The sequence below is a fragment of the Canis lupus genome, chromosome 12 (assembly GCF_011100685.1).
Source record: "Canis lupus familiaris isolate Mischka breed German Shepherd chromosome 12, alternate assembly UU_Cfam_GSD_1.0, whole genome shotgun sequence".
Classification (NCBI taxonomy): Eukaryota; Metazoa; Chordata; class Mammalia; order Carnivora; family Canidae; genus Canis; species Canis lupus.
Window position 1 is genome coordinate 6,540,369 of NC_049233.1, and position 21,545 is coordinate 6,561,913.

The window sequence follows — 21,545 nt, forward strand, 5'->3', positions numbered from 1 at the left end:
AGTTTATATTGTAACCAGGGGAATTGTTTTGCTACCTCGCTGATTTTCAAAACGGAGGATTTATTTTAAAGTGCTGCTTATTTGACTAAGAAAATATTTTTACATGCTTGAATACACTTTACATTTGCAAAGGATGTTCCAGTATTGCTAAGTGATTTTACACACAGTATCTTACTTAATAGTGTATATTTTATGTGGTCTTTAAATTCTTTGCTGTTAATCATTCCATATCCTGTCTGGTTGTGCTTGGTTCTTATCACTGAGTAAAATCAAGCAGCTCTTCCACGTCTCCTTCAAACAGCCTCTACTATGACTTCCTTTCTTCTTGTTCCTACTGTATCCTGCCCCACTTCTCTTCTTACACCAGGGCAAGCAGTGTATATTATAGTGGTTATGTGCACTACCTCTAGAGCCAGAGTGCCTGGGTTCAAATTCCAGCCCAGCACTACTGTGTGACCCTGGGACAAATTCCTTAATCTCTCTGCCTCAATTTCCTTATCTGTAAAATGGAAGTGATATTATGCATCTCGTAGAGTTGGTGTGAAGATTAAGTAAGTCAAAAGAGAGCACGTGTGTAAAGCACTTAGAGCCCCATCTGGTATATAGTAAGTGCTCAATAAATGATAACTGTCACTATAATGATTATTACCCTTGATGTTCTTCATCTAGGATGAAGTTCTTCCATCTATTAGACATACTCTAATGGGCTTCTCCTGTACCTTTTCCATATGGGGTTATAACCTCTATCCCTTCTCCTTTGGCTCATTTATCTTATTATCATTTCCTCCACCCCCATGGCTCCAATTACTTTTCTGCTATACTCCTTTTCCTTTAGGATCCTCTGGATTCTCAGTCGGTACCAAGGTCAGGCTGTTTTCTGCTATTTTAGCCATTTCCAACTTTTCTTTGGTCCCTTCCTATTAATTTGGAGTTGCTCTCTGCTGTTTGTGCCATAAGCTGTCCTGTCATGACTATTGTATTTCATCCCATTGCGTGTCAGGCTTTGTGCTCCTATGACCTGGTTTTGTAGCAAATCTTCAGTTATTCCCTGCCCCCACGGTATATCTTCTCTATTCCTAGATAAAAGCACCTGATTTGTGATTAATACCTTCTTCCCCCAGCCACTTAGTTTCTAATTTTTTTCTACTATCCCAAATTTATCGGTAATGCATTGGGCCCGGTTTCCCATTGATGCGGCTCCATGATAAGGGGTGCAGTTCCTAGGAATAGCCACTAGGTGGCAGAGTGCCTCCTCATGCTGCGCCTTCCTGCCTAGGGGCGCACAGGCGTGTTAACTTGGCCAGGATTAAATTTCCAGGCTTCTTGGAGGTTTCTAGCAAGGTGAGAGGATTTGGAAATTATAGATTGATTCTATCCCAGCAAAGGATATTCTCTTCTAGAGAGATTTACCCCTATATCGTTAATCAATTATGCAGCCATAGGTATTCGTTATAGAAAAATCAGAACTACCGACAAGCAAAGAGGACAAAAGACCAAGTACCTGAACCCTTACCACACACAGATGATAGATTTCCTTCCAGACATTTCTCCATGCAAATCTATACAAATAAATACATGCTGTGTGTATATAACCATTAATGCAACCATTTTATATACTCTTGTTTTGTAACCCCTTTTATCACTTTACAAAATATGGTGGATGTTCTATCATGTCAAAAACTGTACATCTACATTTCCCCCATTTTTGTACTTTTTACACATTACATGAGTACATGGTTGCACAGAAACTGTGAAAACATTAAAATACCAAATTGGCTACAAGATATTTTATTTTATAGATTTACCTTGATTTATTTAATGAAAGGTCGTTCACTGTCTGTGTAACATCTAGACATTTCTTTCCTTGGGATCTCACTGTTTGGTCTGCATCCCAAATATGCTTTTCTTCCTTTAAGAGCTTTTTAATCCCTCTAGTGGTAACCCCACACCTGGTTGCCTACTGGGATCTTTGGAGAAATGTTATTCCCAGGTCCTACCCAGGTTTTTAGAATCCAAAACTCCAGGGATGAAGCTTGGACCCAAGCATTTCTAAGAGTTCCTACAGTCGATTCACTTTTGCAGCCTGGTTGGAACTGCTGGCTGTGATGATAGGTAGGATAAACACTTGAAACCCCAAGGGTTTCATTAAGGCTTGCAAGTTCCCAGGATCTTTTTGCTTATGTTCTGGATGAGGCTAACCATGTATCATTCCTTTAGCTCCCCTTCCATGGAGGGCAGGGGTTGGTTCTGAGTCAGTGAAGTATGTCCTCAAGAAATAGGATAGCAGGGCACCTGGGTGGTTCAGTCGGTTAAGTATCTGCCTTCGAATCAGAGAAAGACAAACATTATATGGTCTCATTCATTCGGGGAATATAAAAAAATAGTGAAAGGGATTAAAGGGGAAAGGAGAGAAAATGAGTGGGAAATATCAGAGAAGGTGATAAAACATGAGAGACTCCTAACTCTGGGAAACCAACAAGGGGTGGTGGGAAGGAGGTGGGCGGGGGGATGGGGTGACTGGGAGACGGGCACTGAGGGGGCACTTGGCGGGATGAGCACTGTGTGTTATACCATATGTTGGCAAATCGAACTCCAATAAAATATACAAAAAATATATATATACGTCTGCCTTCGGCTCCCTGCTCATGATCTCTCTCTCAAATAAATAAAGTCTTAAAAAAAAGGAAATAGGATGGCAATTTGACCTCACCCAGCAGGTTGATTGAAAATGGGACTGAAATTCTATAATGATAAAAGCAAATTGTACAGAGAGAGAGAGAGAGAAATGTTTTCCAATGAATAAGCTAAAAATAGAAGATTAGCATTAAGATAGATATTTGGGTATTAAACTTACTCTGGGAAAGCCTGGGTTGCTCAGTGGTTGAATGTCCGCCTTCGGCTCAGGGCATGATACCCAGGTCCCAGGATTGAGTCCTGCATAGGGCTCTTTTCATGGCGTCTGCTTCTCCCTCTGCCTTGTCTCTGCTTCTCTCTCTCTCTCTCTCTTTCTCTTCCTCTCTCTCTGTCATGAATAAATAAACAAAATCTTTAAAAAATAAACTTACTCTGAAGGGAAGTATAAGAATTCTTATTGGCTGTGGTGGGACTCAAAAGAAGGGCAAGCTACAAGAGCAAGGGACTTTAACTTAGGGTCTATGTTTAGAAGTCAGGAGATCCCTCCAAAAAAAAAGAAAAAGAAGTCAGAGGACCCCTAGAAATGAATGGAAACATAATATCATCTTTATTTCCAATAACCCCAAACTCAAAGTAGCATTTCCAACAATGATGAATGTAGCCAAGAAAGCACAGTAATATGTGCAGTACCTACTTTTGTCACTAATTGCAGAAATTTACATATCCTATGAAGTTGTTACAGATATCTCAACATTGTTTGTGTTCACAACTACTTTGAAATAATGGTATTTAATCTGCCATTAGATCTTATTCTAGAATATATTAATAAAGCACATCTATGATGGTATCATAAATCTGTGTAAAAATATTTTAATAATTGTTTCAATTTAACTGGTCTTCTTTGTGATATTGTGTGTTTTATGTATTTAAAACCATCATTCTGAGAAGGGATCCATAGGCTTCTCCAGATAGCCAAAGAGTCTGAAGTACAGAAAAGGTGAGGATCAAATTAGAATAGTTGCATTACAAGGGCAACATTTTTTTAAAAGTTTAGATTAAAAACAAAAACAAAAAACAAGGTAGACATAGAACAGACCAAGACAACCCAGGAGAATTGTTAACCATGAGAAAAGCACCCTCCAGAGATGTTTAGATTAGCTGACAGCATTTTTAAAAGCAAAGGTAGTATCTGGGTGGGTTGAGTGAATATCAGTAACTAGCTGAGTAATGAATCTGGTTGAATGAATATCAGTAACAAGAATGCAGTGGTAAGGGGTGGTTACCTGCAGGGTTTGGGAAATTTAAAGTGGATGCCAGCCACCAAGATGGGTGGGGGAGAGGAGTATGAACATACATAGAGAAGCGTGTAGCGTGATTCCTTTCTCATTGTGTTCTTCCCGTGAGCTCACGACCATTTTGACTTAAGGCTTTTGAGTTCTGTACTGAGGCTTCGAGATCTCAGGAAAGAGGTTTACAATGAACAAAATGTGTTTGTTAAGAGTATGCAGTGCTGGTGGAGATCTAGGGAAATGAGCATTTTTCTGGAATGCATTTTCTGAAGGAGTGTTAAGTACCTTTAAAATGTTTGTGTTCTTTAACATAGTAATTTCATTCCTAGGAATTCAGCTCCAAGGAAATAATCTAAAATATGGCTCTATGCACAAGGCATTCGTTATAATTTCATTATAATGAAAAACCAGAAATAATTAAGTATTCAAAACAGGAAGATGTAAATTATGGTATATCTGCATCATGAGAAATTCTTTGGCCAAGAAAGTACCTATGAGGAGTTTTTAATATTAGAGGAAATGTTTATGATAAATGCTAAACAGATTCAAAATTATATAGAGAAAATGTTTCAACTATGGAAAATGTGCAGAAAAAGGAGTTTCAGAAGGAAATATGCTAGAATGCTTAAAAGTAATCCTCTTGATTACGAAGTTACAAGTAATTTATTTTTTGCTTTTTTACTTGTTACTATACAAAACCACCACAGAATGTTCTGCTGTATAAGTAATTTTTTTTTATTTTATTTTATTTATGATAGGCACGCAGTGAGAGAGAGAGAGAGAGAGGCAGAGACACAGGCAGAGGGAGAAGCAGGCTCCATGCACCGGGAGCCAGATGTGGGATTCGATCCCGGGTCTCCAGGATCGTGCCCTGGGCCAAAAGCAGGCGCCAAACCGCTGCGCCACCCAGGGATCCCTGCTGTATAAGTAATATATAAAAACTGTATAGTTGGGGCTCCTGGGTGGCTTAGTCAGTTGAGCATCCAACTCTTGGTTTTGGCTCAGGTCACGAGCTCAGGATCCTAAGATAAGAGTCCCTTCCCCGTCTCTGCTCAGCAGGGAGCCTGCTTGACATTCTCTCCCTCGGCCTGCCCCCATGCACTCCCTCGCTCTCTCTTTCTCTCTGGAATGAATGAATAAATCTTTTTCAAAAAATTTCATTGTAAAAATTGAAAACACAGGGTTGCTCAAATGATACAGAAGTGTAATGGGAAAAATGTGAAAGTCTCTTGTCGCTGAAGGTAACCATGGTTAATAGTTTACCTCCTCATCTAGATTTTTTGTATACATATAGAAATATATTGTGTTTTCTTATTTACCTAAGGGGGGTCATTATATAAGTATTTTTCTACAATGCTTTTTTTTTTTTTTCACTCCTAAAAATGTCTTAATTATCTTTCCACCTCGGCGCATGTCCTTCTCCTTCATTTGTTCTGTGTGCTGCCATGTATATCATGATGTGGATAACCCCCGCTGTTTGAAGCAGTGGTGCATGCAGTGAAGACCTTTGTGGGGGAGTGTGAATATTTCCTAAAGACAGGGAGACAGAGGTAGAGTTGCTGGATCAAAGCCCATGTGCATTTCTAGTTTTGATAGATACAGCCTGTGTTTATTAAGATGATAAAACTTGTCTACTGTAACCAAGACCCTAGAACTACAGGGGCTTAAAACAAGATAGTTGTTTACTTCTCGTTTAATAAGTAGTCTAAGTGTAAGCAGTCCAGGGCTACTGTTCCGCCACCAAAGTGCCAGGGACTCAGATTTCTTCTGTCTTGTTGCTCTGCCGTCTTCAACACACGGCTTTAATCTTATGGTCTGAGATAACTGCTTCCACTCTTCCATTGGTATCTGCTTTCTGGGAACTGGGGCAGGAGTGGTCTAGGGCAGAACCCAAGGCTTACACTGTCCCAGGATTGGGATCTTAAGCATCTTGGCCATACATAGTAGTGATGTGCCACGGGCAGCTTTGTGCACAGCTAAGTTTCTAAAAGCAGAAATCTCATAAAAGATATGCAAGACCTTTACACTGAAAACTACAAAACATTGCTGGAGTGTCCAGATCAGCTAAAAGCAAGGTTTTTAAAATACTCGTTGCATGTGGGTCGGCCATGGGGACTCTTCCCATTACCTTTCCATATGACTCACCTGTTTTCCTATTTGGTGCTCTTCTTTATTTCTTACTGATTTGTAGGGACTCCTTTTTGATTACGGATGGTAACATTTTGTCTTTTAAAGTGTTACAAAATATTTTAGTCAGTTTCTTATGTCTTTTTTTTTTTTTAATTTTTTTATTTATTTATGATAGTCACACAGAGAGAGTGTGAGAGAGGCAGAGACACAGGCAGAGGAAGAGGGAGAAGCAGGCTCCATGCACCGGGAGCCCGACGTGGGATTCGATCCCGGGTCTCCAGGATCGCGCCCTGGGCCAAAGGCGGGCGCCAAACCGCTGCGCCACCCTTCGGCACCTCTTGACATATTGAAGTTATATGTAATCAAGTCTGCCTGTCTCCTTATGTCTCTGGGTTTTGTCTTGCTATTTATAACATGACTCTTGACCTCAGGGCTGTGGGTTCAAGCCCCATGTTGGGTGTAGAGATTACTTAAAAATAAATAAGTAAATAGACTTTTTTAAAAAGGCAGGGAATGGATAAAGAACACTGAGTAGCAGCAGCAGCAGTGTAGTGACCTAAATTATAGAGACAACCTCTCATTCTCTTTTTATTCTAATATCCTCTTTAACAGGCTGTCTCTCTGGAGCTGTTTGAGGGACCTGGGCTTTGAGAACAGAATAGGATTGAGATAGGTAGAGGAGAAAAGAGAAAGTCTCCCAAGTTAAAGGAACAACATAAATTAAAACCATGGATGCACAAATCAACCCGGCTGAAATGGACCTAGCTGGAGGAGGCATGGGCATTAGAAAATAAACTGGACAGGTAGATTGAGGCGGTCTCTGGAGAATAGGGCAGAGGCTAAATAAATACAATTAGAAGTGAACCCTGGGATTGGGAGGAATGTAGCAAATGCAAAAGGATACACATTTATGAATATGAATAAAGGGGTTTTTTTGAATAAAGTTTTTTTTTAAGGAAACAAATATCTAACAAAAGGTAAATGGTTGAGTAAATTAGAGTATAGCCACATGATGGGATACTAACACTGACAATAGTCATTTTTTGAAGGCTGCATGGAAAAACACTAAAGTTATAGTAAAAGGAGATGATTAAAAAGCATATAAAAATCCTAACTATTATCACAGCTATTTAAGGAAATAGGTGTGTGAGAAAAAGGCTGAAAAGAAAAACTTGAAAATAAAGAGAGGTGTAGTTGGATGATGCGTGATTTTTTTTCTCTTTTTAGATACCTTTATTTGTTGGTGTCGTTCTCTGTTTATAGTATTTTTAAAAGAGGCAGGTGTTAGTGGATACGAGAGAATCAACAGAGGCTTTTCAGAGCTTCCTGAAGGTGAACTGGGAGTTGGGGGCTGAGTGCCGCTTGGGAGGAGGGAGCTGACCCTATGGGATGTGTGATCCAGAAGGAAGGGACCCCCCTTCCAGGGCCTGCTGATCCCTTGGTCTATAGTACCGGCATGATAAAAAGCTTCTTTTCTGGCCTTCCAGGGTCTCCTGATGCTGCTACAAAACCTACCTACGATACACTGGGGCAACGAAGAGATTGGGCTGCTTCTCGCTGAGGCGTACAGACTAAAGTACATGTTCGCTGATGCCCCTAATCACTACCGCCGATAGGTGCTGTCTCCTCAGGGGGACCCAGACTGTCCCCATCTCTGATGGCAATCTGATCACTGTGGCCACTGTGCGAGCCGTGGACTCCGGCCAGGAACCACTCCTGCTGTAAAAAGCTCACATCCGCCGCCCAGGTCTTAACTCTGGCGTGCCTGTCCACCACTCCACGTCTCTGGATGTGTTTCTTGGACCACTCTCAGTATTCCATGACATGTGGATGGGCCCAGCTCTGGGAGAAGACAGGAAAGGAGGTACAGGGTTGTCTGCCCCTTTAAAAGAAACTGGACAAAAGAAGGGGAAGGCTCAGGGATTTGTCCCTACATGGGCTGACTGTCTCTCGCCTCCTGGCCCCTGACTGATGCCGTTGCTTTTTGTGACATAGTTTGATTTGATCACAGGTCAAAAAACGCCTTATGTTTTCAAGACTCCTGCCCCCGCCCCCTCCCATCCTAGCCCTTCCCCTTCTGCCCTTGTCTGAGCCAGTGAGGGGCAGCTTCAGACTGTTGTCCTCAGATGGAGGTACCGATGCTTCTAACTCTGGGAAGAGGCCTGCACCCAAGGGCTAGGAATTTTCTTTTTCCTTTTCTCACCAGATGTCTGTGTGTGCCTGCGTCTGTGTGTATATGTGGGTGTACACACCCATCAGCATTTAGTTACACGTATCCAGACCAGCCCCATGACAAACAGCTGGGAAGGGCCCCGGTGACCAAGTATACAGGCGTCCCTTGAGAAGGATCAGGGCAGGGGAGGGGGGAAGGGGCCTTATACCTCTACAAACCCTTTTTCCATGATGACCCACTCCAAGATATTATGTGTAAATTGTGTTATTATGTATATGGGTAAAGATGTACAAATATATGTCCTCTTTGTAGCAGATATGATTTTATATTTATAATGTGCATCAACATGTGAAAGCAATCTAGGTCACGAGCACAGAGGAAGTTGCCAGGCAGGTGCGTTTGGCAGCTCCAGGTTGGTTTCTGGGTGCCCTCCGGTGAGGGGAAAAGTGGGAGTCTGCCAAGCGCAGGCCACCGAGCAGATGGAGCTGCTTCGAGAGTCGGTGGCGAGTCGGTGGCGGCTGTCCCGAGCATCAGTGTCTCAGAGTGTTCCTCTCTTCCCTCCCCAGCTCTTTGTGGAGCATCTGCCCCACTCCTTCCCCGTGAGGGGTGGACAGAGCCCCCCCACCTCTCACTGGAGCCCAGCCGCCTCCCAGAGAGGTGGCTCCAGAGGCAGAAGCCCTCCTGCATGTTTTCAGCCCTTCCCTTTCCCCAGGAGGCTGGGGGAGAGCCTTTGTCTTTCCGTTTTAAGTCAGCATCATATTCAAGACAGAAGCTGTGACTGACTCATCCGTGCCAACGAGAGGGGTTTTCTGTGTCTCCCTGGGGTTTGGGGCTCTTCTCAGTGAGAGGCATCCAGGGTCCCCCACTGTCACCCTCATACCCCACCCAGCTCATGAGATGGGTGGCGCCTGTTTGATTTCTGGAGTTCCGTAGTGGAGGGGCAGTGGGGGTATGGTGGCAAGCAGCCGTCATTCTCTGGAGAAGCCGGTCAGTGTCCCCGGGTGGGTGATACCTTTGAGTCTTTGCCAGTGAAGCTCCACCACGCTGGCATGTTACATTCTCATCTGGAGCTGTTTCTCAGGCATTCTTCCTAACCGTCTCCTCTTCCCCCTCAGTGTGCCTCAATGGTCTCCTTCACAGAGTGAGAGGGCTGTGGCCCTCCATCAACCGGACTAATTAAAGAAAGACACCTGTGTTCCCAAGTGGTGGTTTTATTTTTTTAGTTTTTATGTTTGTATGGAAATTGTGGATAAAGTGAAAGAATTGTAAATAAATAGTGTATTTCCTCCTCCACTGCTGATTTTTCACCCATGGATTTGTATAACCTGGAACCAAAGGGGTCCCCATTCCTCGGGTTTTTCTTGCTGGTATTAGTAAGGGTTAGGGGACAAGTCCTCTGTGGGGCAAGCAGGAGATCAACAGAAAATCACCAGGCAGTCACAGAGGACTGAGCATCTACTCTGTGATGGATCCTGCAGAAAATACAAAAATGAACATGGGACCTAACCACTGACATTTATAGAGTACCTTGCCACGTGCCAAGCAAGCCCTGTGATAAACACTTGAATGGTTTCTTCACCCAGAACTTCTTCCTATGACTCCTTTGAGAGTGTTGCTTAGTTTCAGTAATCAGGATCTATATTAGGATTACATTCAGCAACATGCAGCACAAACCAAAAAATAATCGTGGCTTACACGACAGAGGAATTTACCAGGCACCTGGGTGGTTCATTCATTCAGTCAAGTGTCTGACTTCAGCTCAGGTCATGATCTCAGGGTCCTGGGATGGAGACCCAGCCCCATAAGGGGCTCTGCGCTAAACAGGGAGTTTGCTTCTCCCTCTCCCTCTGGCCCTCCACCTGGAGCACCTGGCTGTGCTCTCTCTCTCTCTCTCAAATAAGTAAAATCTTAAACAAAAAGCCAAAGGAAATTAATTCTCCCTCCCATGAAAGCCCAAAAGTAGGCCACCCAGGGCTAGCATGATGGGTCTGATTCACAGTCTTTAGGAACCTGGACTCCTTCTCTAGGTCTTCACGGGAAGAGAGCAACTAGCACTCCAGCCACTGCATCCACTTGCCAAGCAACAGGATGGATAAAGGGGACAAAGAAAAAGGAAGCAGCCTGCTGCTCCCTCTGCCTGTGCCTCTGCTTCTCTCTGTGTGTCTCTCATGAATAAACAAATAAAGTCTTCTAAAAATAATAAAAAAAATCTTTTAAAAATAATAAAAGTCATGGCAGTACGTACATAACATAAAGTTTGCCATCTTAATCACTTCGAAGTGTACAGTTCAGTTGTGTTCAGTGTATTCCCATTGTCAGGCAACCAGCACCATCACCCATCTCCAGAACTCAACCTGCAAAACTAGAACTCTGTACCCCTGAAACAACAGCTCCCTATCTCCTCCTCCATATGGCCCCTGGCAACCGCCATTCATTCTACTTTGTATCTCCAGGAATTTGACTACTCTAGGCAACTTACATAAGTGGAATAATACAGTATTTGTCTTTTGGGACTGGCTTATTTCACTTAGCATAATGTCCTCAGGGTTCATTCAATTTGTGGCCTATATCAGAATTTCCTTCCATTTTTTAAGGCTGAATAATATTCCAACACACACACACCATACTTTGTTTCCATCCATCTGTTGATCAGTTGGGTTCCATTTTTTGGCTTTTGAGAATAATGTTATGAACATGGGTATATAAATATCACTTAGAGGGCCTCCTGGGTGGCTCAGTCGGCTGAGTGTCGGACTCTTGATTTCAGCTTAGGTTGTGATATCAGGATTTTGGGATCGAGCCCTGCATCTGGCTATGTGCACTCAGCATAGAGTCTGCTTCTCTCCCTCTTCCTCTGCCCCTCCCCCTGCTCACATGCACACGAGCACTCTCTCAAAATTAAATAAATCTTTAATAACTATCAAAGACCTTATTTTCAATTATTTTGGGTGTATACCCATAAGTGGGGTATTCTGTTTTTGATATTTTGAGGAACCACCATGTTTTTCTCAGACTGCTTTTTAGATTTTTTTCTTTTACTTTGGGTTTCAGAAGTTTGTATATCTGAGTGTGGGCTTTTGTTTGTGGAGTTGTGTTTTTTTGGGGGGGGATTGTATTCTGTTTGGGTTTGAGTTTCTTGAATGTATAATTTTATGTCTTTCATCAAATTTGAGAAGCTCTCAGTGATTATTTCTTCAAATACTTTTCTGTACCAATCTCACTCCTTTTAGACTCCAGTGATATGAATGTTGGACCTATAGTTCCTCAAAATCTGATTTATTCACTTTTTTCCTTTCTGTTCTTCAGACTAGGGGCTTTCTCCTCATCCATCATTAAGTTCATTGACTCCTTTTCTGTCATCTCCATTCTACTATTAAGCCCACACAGTGAATTTTTATTTCAGATATTGGTTTTTGGTTCTAGCATTTCCATTTGATTCTTTTTTATAGTTTGTATTTCTCTACTGAGACTGTTTTTTCCTTCATTTCAAGTGTGTTTACTTTTACCTCATGGAGCATGGTTGTAATACCTGTTTTACATTTTCGTCTGGCAGTTCCAACATCTGGGTCATCTTGGGGATGGCATCTTTCAATTGTCTTTCCTCTAAAAACGGATCACCCTTTTCTAGGTCTTTGGGTGTTGAGTAATTTTGGATTGTATCCTGGACATTTTGAATGTTACATGTGAGAATTTAGGTCTTATTTAAAAATACTCTAGAGCAAGGAGCAAGGGTCAGCAAACTGTTGCTCCTGGGTCAAATCCAATCCCCCTCCTCTTTTCATAAATAAAGTTTCATTGAAACACAGCAATGCTATTTATTTACATCTTGTCTTTGGCAGCTTTTACACCACAACAGCAGAGTTAAGTGGTCGTGCTAGACTGTATGGCCCACAAAGCCTAAAATATTTCCTATCTGGCCTTTTATGGAAGAAGTTTGCTGATCTCTGCTCTCGAAAACACAGACTTCATTTTGTTTTGTATTGTTTTAGTAGGCAATCAACCCAGTTAGGTTCAAACTGCAAGTTCTCTCTCAACTTCTGTGGGCCATTGCCACGCTGCTTTGGGTTTATCCTGACAATGCAAAACGTATGCCAGTTCATACACAGAGTTGGCCTCCCCTTCTGTAGCTGGCTTTTCCCTGAGATTCCCCTTATACTCTCTGGCTCACCAGTACTCTGTTTCCTAGTCAGCCAGAATTATGGTGTTTCTCTGCTGCCATACTAGTGCTGACACTGCTGCACAATTGATTCCTGCCCTTGGGGCAGGTCTGGGAGGGAGAAAAAATTAATTGTAATTCCCCCCACAACTCTCTGGCTCTGGCTCTCAGAGACACTTCCTAAGCCATCTGGTTAGAGAGATGTGGTTTGTAACATAATAAGGAATATATATTTGGTTTCTGCCCCCGGTCTCCAACACAGAGCTCCTAAAACCCTTGGAATTCCCTGAGTGATAGGAGCATCTTTTGTTCACCTCCTCATCTTTGGAGGCGACTCATGGTGAGCTCCTGGATAGCTTCAAGTTGGGGGGCTGGTTATCAGAAAGGTTAAGCCATCACCATAAGCTTGGAACTTTTGGCCCCATCCCCATCCTCTGGGGAGGGGAAAGGGACTGGAGATTGAGTAAATAATCAGTTATGGCTACGTGATGAAACCTCCCTTCAGAACCTTTACCAAAGAGGTTCACAGAGTTTCTGGGCTGGTGAACACATCTATGTGCAAGGAAGAATGATGCACCCCAACTCCACAGGGACAAAAGCACCTAAACCCGGGACCCTTCCAGACCTCACCTTATGTACTTCATCTAGATGTTCCTTTATGATAGACCAGTAAATGTAAGTGTTTCTTGGAGTTCTGTGAGCCATTTTGTGGCACATTATCAAACCTGAGGAAGGGGTTATGGGAGTGCCCCAATTTGTAGCCAGTTGGTCAATATACAAGTGACAACCTGGGGTAGATGACTGGCATCTGAAGTAGGGACAGTTTGGGGAGACTTAGCCCTGATCCTGTGGGTTCTGTGCTAGCTCCAGGTAGCGTCAGAAATGAGTGGTAGGACATGCGGTTGGCATCCAGAGAGCTAGAGAATTGGTTGATGAGGGGAAAAAAAACCCACACATTTGGTCAGAATTGTTGCGAGTAGAGAAGAAACAAGATTTGTTTTCTTTTAGGTTTCTTTCAGTTTTTGCTACCTCTGCTGCTGTGAACCTTAACTGGGACCTCCTCTGAAGTCAAAGCTGTGAGAGAAAAACTGGAAAAATTTTGAGAAACTCACCCCCTATGGATAGCTTCTTTAAGCTTTGACTCCCTCCCTAATTTGCCTGCTTGTTTTCTTTTCAGAGTTCTCAGGCATATTTTGTCCAGCATTTTAAGTCATCTTTAGTGGCAAAGAGAGACTGCAGTGGGCTTACTCCATCTTGCCTAGCACTAGAAATCCTCCAAACATTTTTGTCACAACATACAGTAAAAAATATGTTGCACACCGAGCCCAGTACACCAACACAGACACACAATTATGAACATTTCACAGTGTGTACTCTTCCTTGGTGTGGTGGCCTATAACCTGTTCTATTGCATTTTTCAAAAATGCTAATCAAGACTCATTACTGAGTTTCTTTTTAAGATTTTATTTATTTATGAGACACACACACACAGAGGCAGAGACACAGGCAGAGGGAAAAGCAGGTTCCCTACGAGGAGCCCGATGCAGGACTCGATCCTAAGACCCTTGGATCACAACCTGAGCCAAAGGCAGATGCTCAACCACTGAGCCACCCAGGTGCCCTCATTACTGAGTATTAACTTGAATTTGAAAAACACAGCTCTTCATGTTATTGAAATGGGTGAGCTAAGCCTGCTGCTAGCTGAAATAAACTTGAGCACGTTTCAACAAGTCTTGAATAATAAATACCACAGCTGATAATGCAGTAAATTTGTAAGTCAAAAAAATGTGATGAGAATTGCGTTATAACCCTGGATTATAGAATTCAAGGTTCTCCATGTGAGAAACATTCCCACTTCCTCCTCCCTTCCCCCAACCCTAGACAAAGGTGAATCGAATTAGGGATTTTTGTGGGGTTTTTTGCAGTCCAAAAATAGCCAACTCAGAGTGATAGGATTCGATTGTAAGTCACCCCAAGCCTATTTTATGTTAGGCACCTGATACCATGTATTACTTGCAAAATAAACAGCCTGAAGTCAACTCTATAAGGAGAAGAAAACAAGGCAGTAATTATTGATAACCTGATTCCCACTGCCTTCTTTCCCTCTGTCTTGCCTACCTCCTCCTTTCCTCCCTTCCTCTCCCCCGCAATAAAAATCATAAGGGTAATAAATATTTGAAGTGGGTACTGATCCTTGGCAAGTTAAAGGATATGTATGCTCAAACAGCCAGAGCCCCAACCAAAAAGGAATGTGGCAGTTCCCTACAACACTACTTTCACCTAGTGAAAAATCCACCTTTATTACTAAGTTACCACCAGAATACAGTGAACTTGATGACTCATTATAAGCACTTCCAAAATGTAATAAACTTTTTCTATAAAGGTTTCAGAAATATCTTACAACCGTATACTTAGAACGCTATGTTTACACAAAATAGCACTTAATACACAAGCTGTCTAAAGCAGATGGTCCCCTTTTCCCTCCTCAGTTACTTCTGGTTTTCTTTTTTTTTTTTTTTTAAGTTTTCTTTATTTATTTTATGATAGAGAGAGAGGCAGAGACACAGGAGGAGGGAGGAGCACGCTCCATGCTGGGAGCCTGACGTGGGACTCGATCCTGATCCCGGGACTCCAGGATCACACCCTGGGCCAAAGGCAGGCGCTAAACCGCTGAGCCACCCAGGGATCCCCTACTTCTGGTTTTCTAAAACAGTTTCCTTTGAAAAATGAAAGGCATCTTTCCCTGATTCTTTCAGCACAGAGTCTACATTTGGGAGTGGGCAGAGAAGAGATGGTAAAGTAAGATAAAAGGTTGAGTGAATGAGAATGTGGAGGCATCAACCCCGCTGCCCCACCCCTACACAGAGGCTGGATCACTCCATCTGGGATCTTACCTCCCCCCAGACACCCTGAATTCTCCAAGTCTAGAGAACCCATCTGTGTATTCACTGCCCACCCCTCCTCCAAGATGACTAAAGGCAGCAGTCTATTGAAAACTTGGTCTGTGATCTCAGGATTAGAGAGTACTGAAGGAGAAACACAGGACTCTGCTTGAGATGCTACATCAAGATCCCTTTCTTTGCTCAATCTTTTGAAAACATAATAAAAAAAATTCTGCCTCACCCTTATTGAACCTCACGGTGGGGAACCATGCTTCAAATCAACAGGCAGAGCTGTGCCCCCAAAATGGATCAGCCCTTGTTCACAGAGGGAACTATTTGCTTTAGACATTTTTAAAAACCCATCTTGCTTGGAGATGGGTAACAGAAGTCTAAACTTGATTGAAGGGATTTCTAACTTTATAATAAACCAATTTAAAGAGGAGAAGACATCTTGTTTTCATGTCTTAGACAAGAGAACATAGAGAAGGCATAGGGAGAGAGATGTTATACCTGCAGGAGGTGGCTTCTGCAGAAGCTGACACTCCATTCTTCTACAATAGTAGCTAACAGTTCTTGGGTACTTACTGTGTACCAAGCAAAGCTATCTTACAGGAATTCACCAGACTAATCTTCCTAACAGTCCTGTAAGTTGATGTTATCCTTTTCATCACCCTTATCTTATAAGTGGGGAAGGTGAAGTTTGAAGAAGTCACGTATCTTGCCCAAGGTCTCATATCTAATAAGTAGCAGAGCTAGGATTTGAACTCAGGCAACCTGGCTCTGAACTCCACATACCTCTCCACCATGCCATAGTAGCTTCTGGTTTCCCACTGAATTAAGGCTTGACCTTACATGAAAGCCACAGAGCAAGCAAAATGAGATCCCTTGTACTCCTTCCTTATACCGCACCTCTGTTCCAGGGAGATAAAAAGAAAGGAAATGGGAAAGAGGAAGAAGAAGAGAAAGCTTTGTCATGATCATTTTAATTCATAAGCTTGAGTTCTAAAGTCTGCCAGAAACAGCTCACTGTCCACTAAAATTCATGCTTCCCTTTCCATAGGATAGTTTCTGGGAACTGGCTGATCAACCAGGGATTACATTTCCCGACCTTTCTTGGAGTTGGGTGGGATTATGTGACAAGTTCTCTCCAAGAAAATGTGAACAGAGGGAATGTATGTCACTTTGGGGACAAGACAGTTAAAAAGCAGGTGTGCCTTCTTCATTCTGTCTTCCCCTGTTTTGCTTTGTAGATGCAAAGGACTGCAAGCCCTGGGGAAGAGAGAAGCCACAGGGTAAAAGAAGTCTCAGTTCCTGAATGACTCAATGAAAGGCTATCCACCAATCAGGAACACTACACTAGACAAGTATATAAGAAATAAACTTCTTTTGTGCTCAACCACTGAAACTTGGGGCTTGTATCTTACAGCAGCTAGTATTACCCTAACTAATGCAGAACAGATAACCAATGACTGTCCGGCCACCCTCCCCCAACACCTTTCCTGTTCTAGTTCTGTATTGCTATAGCACAAACTACCCCAAAACTAAGTGGTTTAGTGCAGCCACTGTATTGCGCTCACAGACTCTGGGTAAGGAACTCAGGTGGGGCACGACAGGGATGACAATTCAGGAATATCCTTTGCAGGAATAGGTCTGGAAAGACTCAGAGGCTAGGGATGGTTCACTATTGGGGATTGCTATCTATCTAGGGCCACCTTCCTTCCTATGTCTGGCAGTTGACACTGGGAATCAGTTAAGACCTCAACTGGAGCTGTTGGTCAGAACATCTATATGTCACCTCTTCAGGTGTGTGTTCTTTCCACATCCTTGTGGGGACTGCGTTCCAAGAGCATCCCAAAAAGGCTGAGTGGAAGCTGTATAATCTATGATGGCATGATATCACTTCTGCTGGTGTCACATGCCCACCTAGATTCCAGGGGAGGAAATGTCGATGCCATCTCCAAATGGGAGGAGCATCAGTATCACGTTGTAAGAGTATGTCGGCTGGGGGATCTTATAATTATCTTGGAAGGCCATCTGCCCCACTTCCTTTCCATAGTTCTCTCCTCCATTTCCCTTCCTTCTTCTTGTCCTGTGCTTTCTCCTCCTCTTCCTGCTTTCCTTTCCCACTTCACAAGCCTTCCCACTGTCAACTCTTTCTAACATTCCTCAGCTCTATTCAATTCACGTCAATTGAGCATACGTAATGAGACAAGTGTCTGATCCACAGACACAGATAACACCCTTCCTTTTCTGCATCCTGTTCTCTCTCTTCCCCTCCATTTTTCTACTCTTGAGATGGGTATAATGCAACATTTCCCAACCTTACCACTGTTGTCATTTTGGACTGGATAATGCTTGTTGTGGGGTTGTCCTGTGATTTATAGGATGTTTTGCAGCATCCCTGGCTGCTTCTCACTAGATGCCAATAGTACCCCTGCCCCTGTCATAACAATAAAAAATGCTCCCAGATATTGGTAAATGTCCTGGGGAGGAAAGGGCAAAATTGCTCCTGGTTGAGATTCACTATATTAAGGGAGTAAGCAGGGGAGGAGGAGTTAAAAAAAATTCCCAAATCTTAGAAGGCAGTATCTCCAAACTCTTTTGCTCTTGCACTCTTTGCAACAAAAGAAGGGCTGAGGATACAGCCCAATATAATCATATTTATTTATTCATATCTATATATATCCTCCTTTTATAGAAGTATAAAATATCCATAAAAGTGGACTTTTTAAAAAAGGATAGGATAAAAACATAACTAGCTATCCTAATATATTCTTCCCTCAAGCAAATAGGTCATTTGTGTACTTCCTGGAGTATGGCCATTCCACCTTAGAGACCACTGCTGGGCTGTAATGAGTGCAGTCTTGAGGGCTTCATAGGTCCGAGCTCACAGCCCTGCCATCAGTTCCCAGTACTGCCGTTTACTAGTTGAGTTACATTTATTAAGTCAATAAAAATGTCAGGAATACAATTGAAAATAAGACATAACTCTCAAGAAGCTCATGGCGAGGAGACCTTGGGCAACCCAGTAGTCTCAGGTTCCTCATAGGTAAGTAGGGATATCTTGCAGAATGGTAGTGAGGATTAAGTAAGATAATATTTGAAAAGCATATAATAAATATTCATAAATGGTACTTACTACCTCATCGTAGGGCCATTTGTGATAATGAAACACTGGACAGAGCCAAACTGTATATCATTCAATGATTGGTTGAAGAAACAATGGTATATCTGCACAGTGGAGTAATACACAGCTGTAAAGAGGAAGGTGTAATATAGATCTATATTGCTATGGAGTGATCTCCAGGATATGTTGTTAAATAAAACAAGGTATGGGGGTGGGAGAGGGTCAAGTAGATGAAGCACAAAAGACTTTAGGGCAATGAAACTATACTGTATGATACTATAATACTATGCACATGCCAAAACTCGTGGAACTTCACATTACAAAGTGAGCCTTAATGTATATGAATTGTAAAAGATCATTGTAGGAGGTCAGGGGATCCTAGATAGAAAGCAGACTGGGACAAAAGAATCTAACTATGAAATAATCTCTTTGAAGGGGGTAGGGAAAAGGGTGCTGACCTAAGTAACTTTGGAAATGAGTAAAGTCTGTAAGACTCAAAGTCAGAGACTTGTGCATAAGTAGTGTACTCTAGTTGAAAAAGTGTTTCCCATGGGTATATGGGTTAACAATTCTGAAAACACTGTATGTGTACTGGAAATGACGATTAAATAAATGGATGGCATATGGTGGGATCCAGGCTTTTCAGTTTTTAGAGTGGAAGGTTACAAATAAGCAAGAGTGGGGGATGGCTAGAATGATCCAGGTGCCAGGTAGTAACACATTAGAGTTATAAGACTTTAGTATGCACACATTCAGCTTACCAATGGAGATATATGTGTTACATATAAATGCATACATACACTATTAACATTCACAGATATGTGGATATAGAGGAGTAGTATTCATTGAAATATTTACTTCCCTGTCAGCGGAGAGAACCTAGAAGCAGTAAGATTCCAGTGGCAACAAACACACTTAGTGTCTAGATCTTGGTTTCTAATACCATTTCCCAGTAAAAGGAAGCAGGGCTCCTTGGAGAAATGACTGAATCTAGATCTAGGGCATCTTGGGCCAGAAAGTAATATGCTCTATAAAGCACAATGATGGAAGTATGTCAAAGGGACAATGTAGCCAAAGTAGGAACAATTTTAGCAACAAAATGAAGTGGTATTGGATTATAAAGCAAAGTATAAAATAAGTATCCATGAGTCCATACCAATATGAATAAACAATTCAAAAAGTAAATGGGGGAGAAGAGACAAATTCCCTTCTTCTTAATGCAGAAGAATTATTATTTTTTTTTAAGATTTCTTTATTTTAGAGAGAGAGAAAAGGAGAGAGTGCATGAGCTGGGAGAGGGGCCAAAGGAAAGGGGAAGCAGATTCCCCTCTGAGCACAGAGACTGATGTGGGGCTTGATATAGGGCTCAATCTCAATGCTGAGATCATGACCTGAGCTGAAACCAAGAGTGAGACAGAGGCTTTAACTGACTGAGCCACCCAGGTGCCCCTCCCATGCAGAAGAATTATAAGCAATTTATGTAGATACCCTGCTCTTAAGAAAGTGGAGCATAACTCCCTACTCCTTAAGTGTAGGCTGTGCATGGTGACTTCCTTCAAAAAAGCACAGTATACGAAAGGGGAGAAAAACTTTATAGAAGAGAAACGTGACAAGCACTGCCTCAGCCAGATGATCAAGGTTAACATCAATAGTGATAATTCATGTTAAGAGTATATACCTTCAGTATGATATGATGAGAATGACATTTTATCTCTATGGTCTTCCTCAAAACCTATAACCCCAGTCTAAGCATGAGAAAAACATTAGACAAATCTCAATTTGGGGATATTCCACAAAATACCTGGCCAATACTCCTCAAAACTGTCAAGGTCATGAAAAACAAGGTAAGTCACAGCCAAGAAGAGCCTAAGGGGACATGCCAACTAAATGTCAGGATGGCCTCTAGATGCACTTGCTATTCCTGGGACAGAATGCTAAGGTGGGATTGGAGGCACCAACAGACATGTAATCCAAAGACTAGGAAAGCATCTGCATGAGTACAGTTGTGGCTCCCACCAATTTTCCTGTCTGTGATATTATAGGCTGAAATTCTTTTTTTAAAAAATATTGATTGATTGATTGATTGATTGGGGGATGGGCAGGGAGGAAGTGCAGAGGGGGAGGGAGAGGGAGAAGCAAACTCCATGCTGGGCTTGGAGCCAGCACAGAGACCCTAAGATCTTGACCTGAGCCAAAACCAAGCTTGACCCACTGAGCTACCCAGGTACCCCTCAGGCTGAAATTCTTGATATGACCGGGCCACACAGATAAAGCTCCAGGCTGGGGTTGCAAACATGATTAGGAAATTAGGTTCCGGAAACAGAACTGAATTGGCATTCTACTCTACCATTTAACTTGTTACTTCGAGAAGATTGCTAAACCTCTCTGTGCCTCTTTTCTCATCAAACTTAAAATAAGAATTATAATTGTAACCACCATCATCATAGTGTTTGTGAGGAGCATATAAGATAAAGTATGTAGGGTGCTTGGCCTAGTACTTGGCCCTTAGTTCTCAATAAATGTTAGCCCTTTACTGTTGTGCTTTGTATGATTCATTTAGTATATGTGTTTTCCCTTGACAGAATATAGGAAAATTGTTAACCAAGTATCGGGAAATGGAAAAGACAAGAGGAGGTGTTATCACAGAGGTACACACTACAGGGAGCAGCTACCACACTATAGTGGAGGATCAAAGAAAAGAAGTTCAGGTGGTGGTGGTGGTGCTATTAATAGCTTTATTGAGGATAATTTACATCTATCATAAAATTTGTCCAATGAAAGTGTATGTAATGCTTCAGTGACTTTTCAGTAAACGTCTACAATTGTGCAATCATCACCACAATCCAGTTTTGGAACATTTCTATCACCTTCCCAAATTCTCTCATGTCCCTTTTCCTTTAGTCCTGGCCCCCGCGCCTAGCCCCAGGCAACTGATTTCCACCTCCATAGATTCTACTGTTAAGTTTTGAAAACTTCAGTAGTAAAAAGAGGGGATCCCTGGGTGGCGCAGCGGTTTGGCGCCTGCCTTTGGCCCAGGGCGCGATCCTGGAGACCCGGGATCGAATCCCACATCGGGCTCCCGGTGCATGGAGCCTGCTTCTCCCTCTGCCTATGTCTCTGCCTCTCTCTCTCTCTATGACTATCATAAATAAAT

The 21,545-nt window shown here is 42.4% G+C and overlaps 1 protein-coding gene across 2 annotated transcripts in view; it reads left to right on the forward strand.

Annotated features, from left to right (window-relative positions):
* Positions 1–16,658, forward strand: part of TBC1D22B (TBC1 domain family member 22B) — an 83,409-nt gene extending 66,751 nt beyond the window's left edge. The window contains exons 13-14 of one of the 2 annotated variants that reach the window (XR_005367635.1): positions 7,541–7,917; positions 16,515–16,658. Coding sequence is in view for 1 of the 2 variants with exons in the window: in XM_038553909.1 (XP_038409837.1) it covers positions 7,541–7,669 (129 nt within the window). In the remaining variant the exon portion in view is untranslated. Of the gene's footprint in view, positions 1–7,540; positions 9,520–16,514 lie in introns of those variants that run through there. The other variant, XM_038553909.1, reaches the window with a different exon arrangement.
* Positions 16,659–21,545: the final 4,887 nt, after the last annotated feature.